This window comes from Cupressus sempervirens, chromosome 3 (genome assembly GCF_028749045.1).
Source record: "Cupressus sempervirens isolate cs-2001-9-10 chromosome 3, ASM2874904v1, whole genome shotgun sequence".
Lineage (NCBI taxonomy): Eukaryota > Viridiplantae > Streptophyta > Pinopsida > Cupressales > Cupressaceae > Cupressus > Cupressus sempervirens.
The window spans coordinates 99,137,792-99,150,977 of NC_143120.1; the positions used below are offsets into that span (position 1 = coordinate 99,137,792).

Genomic DNA, 13,186 nt, shown 5'->3' on the forward strand with positions numbered 1-13,186 from the left:
TCCTATCCTCTCTGTCAACTTGGTCATTTGTTGAATATGAAGATGGTGCGAGCCCATCGTGAACCTAATAGTGAGTGAGGTACTAGGAGAGCATGATGATCTTGTCCTTAATGTTTATGGAGTGCTCAACTTAGGAGGCCATCCTCGATCTAAGCCCCCCCTGAAGGGTTACTCCAAGTTGTGATAAATCCATTTAGCTCCTATCGAGAGGGAAGGAGGTGAGCCGAGGCATTTAGGGAGAAGTTAAAAGGGGGAAGGCAGTCCATCGAGATTCCAACTGAGCCAAGAAAAGCAGAGGCCTGGGTGAACCAACAACGGGCCTTACTAGCAAGGTTAGATCCTGTGACCGCCTTAGAAAAGCAATTGACCAGGTAAGAATATTTGTGATGGCCTTCAAAAGAGTCTGTGAAGCCAGTGAATAAACCAAACTAGATCAAAGATGGTCTCAAGCTTGAAGGGGTGAGCATCGAACTCGACCAGGATGATACTTGGGGATGGACTAGTGGCATTTGGTGATATGCCAAAGTAGAAGGGTTTGAACTCTCAATAGATGCCCAATCGGACTTAATGAGAGAGGGCCCCCAAACAGTAGAACCGTAGAGGACAGTCAGTCTGACCAAGGAGTCCAGGACGGATATCTTGGTTGTGGCGTCCTGGAAGTGATGCTTGAAGCATTGGCTCTCAAGCTTGGCTAGGGAGCCAAGTTCCTTATTGACCTGAGGCTGAATGGCATGTCTCAAGTTTAAACGGGGTCCAAAGAACTTAACCCCCAAGTAAGTATAGGAGGAAGTGATCTCAATCTCGCTGCCCATAAAATAGAGGTAGAGATGGGAGGTCTTCAAACAGTTGAAGACAATCACCTAAGTCTTACCCAGGTTCAGAGCTAAGTTTCTCATATCAAAGGAGGCCAAAACATCAAAGAGCCATTGGCGCTCCTTGGGGGAAGAAGCCAAAACAACCATGTCATCAACAAACAACAAGGTGGATATCAAAACTGCAAGTAGCAACCATCCCCAGGAAGCAAGAAATCCTGAAGGAAGGTTTCAAGCTCATCAATGTAAATACCGAAGAGAGGGGGGGAGAGAGGGCAACCCTACTTCACCCTGATGGTGATAGGAGAATCCTTGTTGAGTCCTAAATCTGGAAAAGAAAACTTGTAAAAATTCAATATCAAGAGATATTGTTTGAAATGCAAAAGACTTCTTTATGATAAGGAAGAGAGATTTCAAGATAAGCAAGATGATGTGACTAGATGCATCGAGTTGATCATCAAAGAAAAGGATAAGGGAAATGTGCTTCTAGAAGAAAGTTTGTTATGATCCTACATGGCATGGAATTTTCCTATTCACCCATGGAGGATGGCTTATTTTTAATTGGCTAGCATTTAATGTTTATACATGGTAGTTATAGAAAACCCTAATTAGGGCTCTTTTGAATCATCTTGGCTGTTCTTAAATCAATGTGGGTCCTTGATTGTAATTGAAATCCCTACATAAAGGAGTGCTCATTTCATTTGTAAAAAGGGGAGGAGAGACTTTGTGAAATAATTGCCAAAATAATTGCATATTCATTGAAGCTTGGGAATACTTGTATTATTTTGGATGTGAGCATGGTTCCTTATTTCTCAAAGTAATTTGATTTGTTTGCATCAAGTTGAAAAGTTGAATGGAAGAAATTGTCTTTGATTGATGGTGAAGCCTCTATGTTCATACCATTTGTAATTTGTTGATTCTAAGTTGTAATGCATGGTTTGTGTAAACTCATTTTAAAGTTCAACTTCAATTCTTTCATGCTCATGATTCACGTCTTTTAGTGTTGATATGTATAAGTGATTTGAAATCGTTCACCTACCCTTGGGAGATTGCATCAACTTCGTGTATTTGATCCTTATGGCGAAACAAAGTTTAGTTTGGTTTGACTAAGTCAACAATAGTCTCTTGCATTTGTTAAAAGTAGATTAGATTCCTAAACACATCCCTTCTGCATTTTATTTCAAGACCCTTGTTAGGATTTGTTAAAGAGCCTAATTGTAAAATCACTCATTATTTGAGGAAAAGAGTTAGTTAAGTCCAAGAACAATTGTGTAAGTTCCTTAATGAGAACCAACAAGATCACATCATTTCAACTGAGTTATATCCAATACAAAGTTCAGTATGTTAAGAATTTGAGATATCCTTGTTCAAGAGATGATATAATTCTTGGTTTTTTATTCTGGGTTGACAAGTGTCACAAAAGGCCCATCAACATGACCATATTCCCACCATTAATAATGGTAATTTGATATCCTACTACCTCCATCCTCGAACCTACAAGAATGTGCAATCACTTGATTTGATGACACCATCACAAACTTGAGTTCACTTTTAGTCATTCTGAATCTTGGCATCTCCTTTAACATTAATGACAATTTTTTCCATTTGATTCAAAACTTGTGACAATTAATCTTCTTACCTTTGACATCAATGACAATCTCATTTATTAGACTTGAGAATTGTGACAATTAATCTTGTCAACTTTGACATCAATAACAAAATATTGTTGTTTCCAATGCTTTGGATGAATAAAATAAATCAGATCAGTTATCTTGCAGGCATTTACATTTGTATTGGCTCAAGCTTTGTGTGTCAAAACTATTTCAACCAAAAACAAAAAAATTAGGGGTATCCTTTGCATATCTAAGTCCATGGGGATAAAGTGGGCTCTTGCAGTGGCATCTATCTTCATCTAAAGTCCGATCTGGAAGCATTATATGCATTCTAGCTGATTTTTAAGGAAGTTATTTGGTACTTTGAGTAAGTTCCAGATCAGAGCAAGAAAGAAGAAATATTCTACAGAAAGCATTGTATTGTAATCTCTATGACTTTGTTGCGGGGTTTCCTCTAGTTGTATTGTGTCCCTCCTGATGTCGAAGGCTATCTTTGTGTTCATTACTTGCTCAATTGTTCATTTCTTTATGTTGATTTTGTTTCCAGCATTTAAGCAAACATTCCAAATCCGTGTTAAAGCTAATTTAGTCACACTCTTAATCTAGAGCAGCAATTAGAAGTAAAATCAGTTGCATACTACACAATTTGTGTACAAGGTGTTGATGTTTTGGTAGCTTTAGTAGGATAAACCTGTGAGATCAAAGAGAAATTAATATAATTAAGTTTTCCATTATATTAATTATATTAATGAATAGATATGTCTCATGAAGAGACGAGTCTCTTCTCTTGGTTTATTCCTCATACAAATACAAGAGGATGCTGCCATTTGGAACATACCAAACATTATGGCAGTGCTATTACATTTGCAGCGATCCTCGGAAAATCAGCTCAAGGGAACCAAACAAGTATTTATATTGAGGCATAAGTTTGGGAACTTGTCGACTGCAATTTTGAGTAAATGATGTACATGGAAGTCCATCATGGTAACATGCATCAATGTTTTAGTCTTATACATGTTGATTCTGACAGGACATGAATAAACATGGAAGTCCATGTTGAAGAATTATACATTGGAATATCAAAGTCATACAAATCAAAGGATGTCAAAAGGCATGCAAATGTATGTAATGTCCCTGCTTGGAATCTATCTTTATTTTAATCCTAAAACAATATTTATACCTTTTTAGTTGAGAGCAAAATATTTATAAATACAATTTTATGGTAAATAAGACATTTCATTAAATTAATTCTTAAAAAAGAAATGAACTTATCTTGGTTAAGATCAGGAGATATGTAGTTGGAGGAATTCATTTAATGGGGAAGCCGATGAATTGATCATCTCGGTCATGAAATAATGACTTTTGATCTTCCTGTGACCCCCCTCAATTAATGGTTAGGAATGCATGGTGAGAACATCATATGAAATCAATTACAACATGGAACTCTCTCTTCCTGTCAACTCCTCTATAATTGATTGTTCTTGCCTTAGCTTCTTTAAAATAACTATATTGCCGATGAATATTTGATAGTCAATATCCTCAGCATTGTAAATGTATTTGAATGGTGTATTCCCTGATTTTACGGTCATAGCACTGTGTTCCATAATTTCTAATCTTAAGTCATCATCTAGAATTAATTAATTTAGTTGTCTTCCATATCTTTAGTTGATGCTTATGTTCAATGCAGTGCTGGCACTTAAGAGGAAGCTGCATCTTATGTAACTTCTATGCTTTGACCTTTCCATATTATAGAATGATGTTAATTCCTTCAGCTCACTAACTCAGTTAATATATACAGGTTTGTAATCAAGTCAATAGTGTAAGTAACCCCTTGCAGATGACATTCATGGGGATGCCAATGTTTGATAATATATCCTACGCTGATTGGAGAATCTCTGTTTTTACTTCCTCTTTGTCTTTGACTGGACTCTTTTTCCAATTCTCTTGCAAACTTGAAATTCTTCTTTCCAAGAACTACCTATATCTGAAATCAATGACTATATTGTGAAGCTACGATGAATAGGATCATTTTTTATTTCCTGAAATTTCTTATTTCCCTCCTTCACTATGTTGTGTTCTTCGCTCACATGTGCTGAATCTCAGAATTTCCTCATGTGTGCTGTATATATCATTCTTGTCTGAATGCTTGTATTATAATCTGCTTGTGAAATGGTACTACCTCAATATTTAATTCTCTCTGTTCTTTCCTGAAATAATGATGATGTGCTCTGGTCTTGCTTTTGAACTTTGCCACTATTTACAAGCCAACAAGAGCAGATTCAAAAATGGTAAAGAAGAGATGTTGTATCTTGTTTATCAGTTAATTAATCTGAATCTGCACGGTTGATTCTTCTTTCTGTCCCCCTTGACTAATTGAGGAAATTTGTATTTTATATCTACATTCCTACATGAGTAGACACAACTCCTTCCATTTCTATGAGACATTGCTTTCTTATTCCCCTCCATGATTATTTTAGTGGTGATTCAATTTGGGCCATCATTAATATCATTTGATATAATAGTAATGTCTTTTCTAAGAGCTTTATAACTGATGTGGAGTATTTAGACTATTGAAACTATCTCAGAGTGCTTTGATTAAAAATGGTTGATCTCCCTATTAAAGGAACACATTTATTTATTTTAGTATTATATTAATAAATGGTATATTAATATTATCTCTTGTTATTATTATTAATGATCCTTTTTTAATTTTCTATTAATGTAATGATATTCTTATTATTTATTAATTTTAATAATTGCTTAACATTGTATTATCAATATTATTAGTCAATTACATTACTTGATACAATATAACCTTAGTTGTTGATTCGTGAAACGAATCCGATTCGGGCACGTGAGTTGGATCTATGGATTTGGGATTTTTTTTTCCCAATTATGATTTGTGTAGGATTCATGTGTGCGTGTATACTAAAAAATAAGAGAAATAAACATAATTCTAAAACTAAATTATTTCATGGTAGAGTAACGAGACTTATAGTGAGTCAGGCAAGTTGCCCGGGTCAGCGAGTTGGGTAACCTCAGCCGGGTCAAAATGGCCTGTAACCTTGGCTTGGTGGGTCACCTTGGGTGACTCACCCGACTCCCCTGACACGGCTGAATCGCTTGGTTGACTCGGCTGACTCGCCTAGTTGTCTCGGTTGACTCCTCTGACTCGCCTGGTTTTTAATATTAGTTTTTAAAATTTTCTTAATACATCTAAAATTTACCTTTGTACTTATGTAATCGATGTATGTTAATGTATGTGATCAAATTACCTTCTATTTCATGATGTTATTGTGTCTTTAAGCTTTATTCAATAATGGGTGCATGGAATGTTCTTTAAATCCTAAAAAATCTCTAAATTTCAAGGGTTTTGTCACTTTGCCGAGTCACTGCTGAGTCACGGGTGAGTTCAAATTGGTTCACGAGTCAAGTTACCCTTGTTGAGTTAGGGCCGAGTCCGGTCTTAGTTCTAAGTTTCATAGTATATATATATAGAACTGTGGGCCCAAGTTACATTTTTTGTTTTTTTTTTTGCTTCAGACTCTAAAAATGACCCTTTTATTCATGATGCTAGTTCATTTTCTCTCTATTTTGCTCTCTCATAGTTGCTAGTTTGAAATAAAGTGCTTGGATTGGATACAATTCTCAAGTATACTAGATTCATAGATCCATACTAGAATCATAGGTTCATACTATGAAATGATTTAATTTTATATATGCATTATATATACTAAAAAATAAGAGAAATATACATAATTCTAAAACTAAATCATTTCATAGTATGAATCTATGATTCTAGTATGGATCTATGAATTTAGTATACTTGATAATTGTATCCAATCCAAGCACTTCACTTCAAACTAGCAACTATGAGAGAGCAAAACAGAGAGAAAATGAACTAGCATCATGAACAAAAGGGTCATTTTTAGGGTTTGAAGCAAAAAAAACATAAAAATGTAACTTAGGCCCACCGTTCTATGTTTTTGCGCCTTGTATTTCAATAGATCCATGCTGGATCCTCGGGCTGTGGCTTATATCCTTGAGGAGATCCAACCCCGAATCTGGATCCAATCTGTCTAAGACGAATCCGACAGCTAAGAATATAACAATAATATATTTAATATAACTTATGTTATAATGTTTGTTCACTAATTTTATTTATTTAATTATTAAATTCAATCTTAGAAATGGGGACATCACAATGTATGAACCTTGAAATCAACCTTTTTCTTTCTGTCACTATCATTTGTAAATCACAACTCTTCACTGACATGATGTAGGTTAGTTAGATTAGCTTGATAATGTCTAATCACTACCTTATCTATTATTTTTAGTGAAGTGAATTTTTGTTCTGTAATTCTGGAATATATGAGGTCACCATTAGGTGAGAAGCGTAATGAGAGATTTTACTTCCAAATCCCCATCTTCAAAATAATATTTTTGCATCTTGAATCTTTGACTCTTTGTTTTGTATCATAGAGAAAGCTACCTAGTTCAATATAATTAATAGTGCATCCATTACTGCTACATTGATGTTTATTTAATTTAAAGTGATTTTCAGTGCCCTGGAACAATAATTATTGGAATCTGGATCCTGTAGTGCTTTAGTTTGTCTTTATTGTAAGTTGTAAAGCTCTTTTGTTGCATATATGGTACATGTATTCCTCTTTAACTTTTCAAGGTATTACTAGTACTAGAAGTCTTGCTAAACTGCTTTGCTCAATTCATAAAGGCTTGTTTTAAACGTCTTTCATTCCCTAGAAATTAACTTAGAGAAAATCCATATTTTGTTTGTTATCTTTTTATATCTACCTGATTACTTTTATGGCTCTTACATTGTTAACGAGTATGAAACTATGGTTAGCGCGTGAGATCAAGTCTGGAGTAAGTGCATTAATGTTTAACTGTGTTTTGTTTTGCCCATTTGAGTTGGTATCCTACCTCAAGAATTTGAACTCTTATTTGTTCTAGCTACAGTGATACTAAATTTAATGCTTTCAAGTTTCTTTAGATGATTTATCTAATAAATACTTATTTGTCTTCACACAGATTTCTCACATATTCAAACACATTCTTTTTGAGTTTCTAGGGACACATTGTGCCAACAGGTATAATTGCAGCCCAATGTAACAGAGGTGGTGCAATGCATATAGGTCATACAACTTTTTATCATGGGTTCATGAGTGATGGTATGCATTTTTCCACTTTATTTTGAACTTCATAATTGCTGCATCTCTTCTACTGGTTTTTGTGCCAATTTGATTGCATTGTTTATATCCTTTCTCAAACAAAAAGTCACTACATGACAGTTCTAAAATGAATATGCATATGTAATAACCCTCCTCAATTATCATTCATTATTCTAACATAACATGTAACTGAAATGAACTCTAATGTTCGTAGATTTGTAATTGCAAATTTCCCACACTTAAGATGAGGGAATTTTTTCAAATAGCAATATTTTGATCAAATCAATGCAGGTTGCAAGGTATGATTTTCAGATTGGTTACTTGTCAACTGAAAACCAGAAGTCTGAATACTAATTCACACACTAAATCTGGATTTTATTGCTAACATACTCCTTGCTGGTAATACAAATTGCTTGCACCATTATTACTAGTAAAGAAAATTCAAATAACATTCACAAGGAACCTGATTATTTGCCCAGAGTTTTCAGCATTAAATAACAGCCCCCAAATTGATGCTTCCTTGTCCAATGTCTTCAATATTGACTGCAAAATAGACTCTTAATCTCAAAATCGCCAATCCCAACACCTTAGAAACCAGGGCTGAACCCCGAAATGCCTGAGAAATTGCAAGCCGCTGCCCAGAAAAGGCTAATGTAGCCTTGCTGAAGGTAAATTCAGGCTCCCACTATCAATTCTCAGACCAACAATTTTAATATTGGCACCCAGATTAAATAAGATCACAATTTTAATAATATTAATATTGGCACCCAGATTAAATAAGACCACCTCCAAAATCTCCAAATTGCTACCATTCCAATCCTCTATTGGACATTCAAATCTGCAACTCCCTTCTAGATCTGACCTTTAAATTCAAGTCACCCAGATACTTCCAATAGAGGATTGAAATTTGTAGGAATTTGGAGATTTTGGACTCACTACCTTGCAATATAAAACGCAGTCACAAATAAGACCACTGCCGCTGTAATATGAGACGGCAGTCTCCAATCTAATCACTGACTTTCTTCAATAGCAGATCACAGATAATTATTGCCTCTACAGAGCCAAACAATTTTCCAGAATTATTCTTCTCCTAGATACAGAAATAACAGTAGGAGAAAAGAGCAAATCTAGTTGCAAATGCAATTCTTAAACCAGCTTCAGATTTCAATCTTCCAGCAAGACAATAACTCCCAGCCACAGGAGACACAGTTAGGGAGATATAATAAATATGTAGAATATCACAAATCACTATGCCTCAGCAGTGAATTGCCCACTCAACATCAGACCCTTATACCACAACAAGGGTGAAGAAATCAGTAAACTCAGAAACTTTCGCACAAAGCAGCTTTTCCTCATCAAATGAGCTCGTATTTATAATCCATAATTGCCAAAAGTTTCCCAAAAGAACCCTAACTCCAGAAACTGCAGAGTTTCCTAAAAGAACTCAGTTCTTGAAACTTTCGAAAACAACTCATTTAGAAATATCTCTAAATGACATTATTATAATAAAATATTATTATTATAATAATGCAACTTTTATAATTAATTAATAAGAGCTCACACAATTAATTACCACATCCACTGTAGGTGACGACCAACTGCTAGAGCTATTTACCGCATAGGTTAAGAAGTTCAACACATGTATAACATGATTCAATTCAAAACAGGTACTTTATTCATGTATGCACTTGCAGATTACAATCCAATTACAATGACTACAATGATACATAGATGCTCTCAAAGTCCATCTCGGACGTGTACATATACCTTTCCGAAGGGGTGACTCAAGTGTCACGCGCCCGTTCGGATACTGCTCTACCTGTCGGCTATACTATATATTTTACTGACAACATCATCTCCCCCCCAAAAGAAAGGTCGTCTCCGGACGACAATACAAAAAAATTCATTACAAAATTCCATTAACAAATTACACCAATGCATAAGTACTAGACAGAGGGATGCGTCCCAAGCGTAGTGGCCGTTTGCGTCCGCAACTCGTTCACCATCACCCTTAGCTTGTAGACTTGTTCTTTTTTGATCTTCAACTCGGCTTTCGCTTCCAATTGGAGCTCAAGGGCTTACTACATCATCTCTCCGACTTCTCCCAATTCCTTCTCCTTTTTTGTTGCCATCTTTTCTTTTTCCATTAATAGGGCTGCCCTCTCGGATTGCCAGGCCGCCTTCTCAGATTCCCAAGCTGCCCTCTCCCAGGCTAACTTGACAGCTGACTCCTCCCGAGCTCTCTCAGCTGCTACCTGATCCGCTTGACTCCTCTGAAGAGTGTAGTACGTCTCCCTGTGTAACTTCGCTCTCTCTTGAATCAGTCTCTCAATCCGACTCTCCATCTTAGTTTCCTTCGTCATGGACCAATCTTGCCGCATCTCCGTGGTCTCCACATAGGGCCATCCCCTCTCCTGAAAACAAACTGTAAAGGCAGCTGGGCATCCTGTCTGCATGAAGGATGACTCCCTCCAGCTCCTTCCCTACTGACTCCAACACCTGCATCTTTGCCGAATCTATAACCTGGCAAGCTCGAGATGCTAGAGCTACGACATCATTAAGAAAAACTGCCTCTATCATCGCTATACTAATGGGCGTTCCTACTGTGTACCCATAGCCTTGTCCACTGTATCCGCCATACACTCAACAGTGCTATGCGGTGCTCCCTCACTCTGTGCCTGCGCAACCTCCTATAGTGGGTTCTCCGAAATTGCTTCCCGCGTGGGTGTTAGTATGTCACTCGAGGTGCCGAAGTTCGGTGGAACTTTATACTCAGAAAAGCACTCACCCTCTGGGTTCGGTCCTCTCTCTCGCTGTCCTGCTCAGGTGATGCCAACAGTGCCGTGTCTACTGTGACCACCGCATCAGATCCTACTACATCCAATAGGACACCTAATGCCCTCAACTCTTGGCCTGCGGGTACCTCCAACACGCCTGTCTCTGTGTCTATCTCCATCTCCATGTCAGGTACCACAGTCTCTCTTGTATCTGGTAGAGTCTCACGAGCCGACTCCATCGGTGCCTCCGGAGCTGCGACCTCCGTCGGTGCTGAATGTGACTCTGCTACAGCTCGTGTCTCTACGGTGGGCTGTGTCGTAGCTGAAACTGGCGTCATCACTACCGACTTTCTGATCTGTCCAAACCCTGGGATACCATGTATACCTATAGGAACCAAGTGTGTCGTAGTCAAAAGCACAGGCTGTGGAAATCTCAAGGGTGTAGCCGTGATCACTTCTACCTCTTCGTCATCCTCCTCTTCCCCCTCAAACCCATTCTCCTCTGAAGATGTCTCCTCTTTGCCACTATCTGTGTCACCACCATCCGGCCTTGGTCGCTTCTGTCCTACGGTTTTGGTGCCGAGAGTATCCAAGTGCTTCCACTGCATTATAGGTGGTTCGCCAAGCGTGAGTGGTCCCGGTCCCGATTTTGCCTCCAGTGCATCATTCGGGATCATCCACGTCGTTGCATCAAAAAATAGACCAATAGCATAATGTGGCATATAGAACGTTTTGTGTTGTAATGTCATAAACTCTGACATTCGCTCGGCCAATAGTGTTGCCCAATCATAAACTCCGCCGTGCAAAATTCTGTTCATCATGGCTACGTGGGGAAAAGAGAGATTTGAAGCGCGGCTCGAACCTGTGAGACGGCTTTTAACTATGTCCATCAAGCAACGCCAATGCCCCTCTTGGATATTAGATTTCTTTAGTCCTCTGCCTTTGGACGTGTTTGAAAGAGCCTCTTGTTCTACCTGCAACAGGTCTCCACACACAAGCTGTATCAACTTCATCTTCACTTCACGGCTTAACTTGTTCGGCTTGCTTTCTATTTTTCTCCCACCTTGAGCATGACCCGGTATGCCAAATACCCGTGGAAAATCAGCCGGTCTGAATGATACTGTTAATTTGCAACCAAGATATTTGAATGTACTGCTTTTGGAGAACCTGTCATATGTTTCAATCATAATGCGCAAAAACCCTTCGTAATCTCTGATGCAAAATACTGACATTTGCACTACCCATTCAACCTGTGCTCTTCAGATACTACCCTTCACCTGGTGGTTGTCCAGAGTCTCCTGCCACCATTTCCGGCACTTTGCACCATTTAACCCTTCGAATGTGATACTTTGTACTATAGGAAATTCTCTCGGCTGCTTCGTTTGCTTTGCTTTCTTCTTACTTGCACCTTTGCTACTGGACCCTGCATAAGTCCCTCCTGCTACACGAATTCCAGATGGTAGTGTCTTCGCGTTCTTGTTCATGGTAGTGTCTTCGTCTAATTTTCTCTTCCAAGCCCTCTTTCCTGCAGACTGCATAACTGTCACTCTTTTGTCGTTTGTGAATGAATCTTAAAACCGTTCTGGCAGTTACCTCCATACAACTTTTCACAACCTCCTTTCTTGTCCTCACTTCCGTACTGTACGGCTTCTTTGGGTTTTGTGAATAGTTCCTATGGTACGGCTTGACTGGATTCAACCTCCCAGGTGATGGTATGGCTTCCTTGACTTAGAGGAGTACGACTTACACCTTTAATGGTACGGCTTCTAAAAGTTCCACAGTACGGCTCTTAAAAATTTCTTTTTACCTCTCCTGACAATGCTTCAATGCTTCTCAGTCCTTATGCTGTCCACCCTTCAGTATTTTCATCTACTTCAATCCTTTTCTATTTACGGTCTTTTACTTGTAGTATTTATTTCATTTTCTCCAGCCATCCGTACGGTCTGAGATGGTTCATAGCCGTACGGGTTTTAAGGTTTTCTCTATCATGCGGCTTCAATAACTTGGAATTATCAATATGTGGAGACGTTGTGTCTACCTTATCACTTTGTCTCAACCCAGTGATGGATTACTGTGACATTCTTCCTCTGTTCTTAATGCCGTACTGTGTTCTGAATGCTATTTTGTGCTACGTACGGTCTGGAGTTATCTCATTCAATTGCTTTCACCGTATGGTGTTCCAGTTTAATCAAATGGATTTTGTTTGTTCTCCTTCAGCATTTAGCTCCACCTTATTCGGTATTTATCTCCACCCCCTTGTATGGCCTTATACATGTTGCTGTCAGCCGTACGGTGGTCTAATGTGCTGCTCTTTACCGTACGAGCTTTGCAATTTAATGCGTGGTACGGCCTTCATCTTTATATTTGTACATTCCTTTTATCTTCCTACGGCCGTACGGCTTTGATTTTCACCATATATGAGTTTTTTGAGGCTGTATGGTCATGTAAACTCTTACTTTGTTATTATTTCCTCACTTTAATATTATTGTGTTATCTTGCTCAGCTTTTTCTTCATATTTATTATTTTATTATTCTTTTGATTTTCTTCATATTTCTCCATATCATATCTGCTAAGGCCTTATGGTAGGCAGTCTTTGCTCCAAAAAATAAAATTCCCTTATTTAATTTCATCTTTTTCCATTGTAATTCATTACTTAAAATTAGAATTTATCACATTATTTACATCTTCCCCTGACTTCACTTCAAATTATATACTTCCTACATATATACATTATTTACAGACATCTTTTCTTCGTTCAGCTATTTGTCGGTGGAGGATCCTTTCTTTCTCT

At 37.8% G+C, this 13,186-nt stretch overlaps 1 protein-coding gene across 6 annotated transcripts in view; it reads left to right on the top strand.

Moving 5' to 3' along the window:
* The window catches only part of LOC149564972 (sphingoid long-chain bases kinase 1-like), a 179,954-nt gene that overhangs the window by 142,825 nt on the left and 23,943 nt on the right, over nt 1-13,186 (top strand). For all 6 annotated transcript variants that reach the window (XR_016361985.1, XM_089818509.1, XM_089818508.1 and 3 more), the window contains exon 6: nt 7,518-7,617. Coding sequence is in view for 5 of the 6 variants with exons in the window: in XM_089818509.1 (XP_089674635.1) it covers nt 7,518-7,617 (100 nt within the window). In the remaining variant the exon portion in view is untranslated. The remainder of the gene's footprint in view (nt 1-7,517; nt 7,618-13,186) is intronic.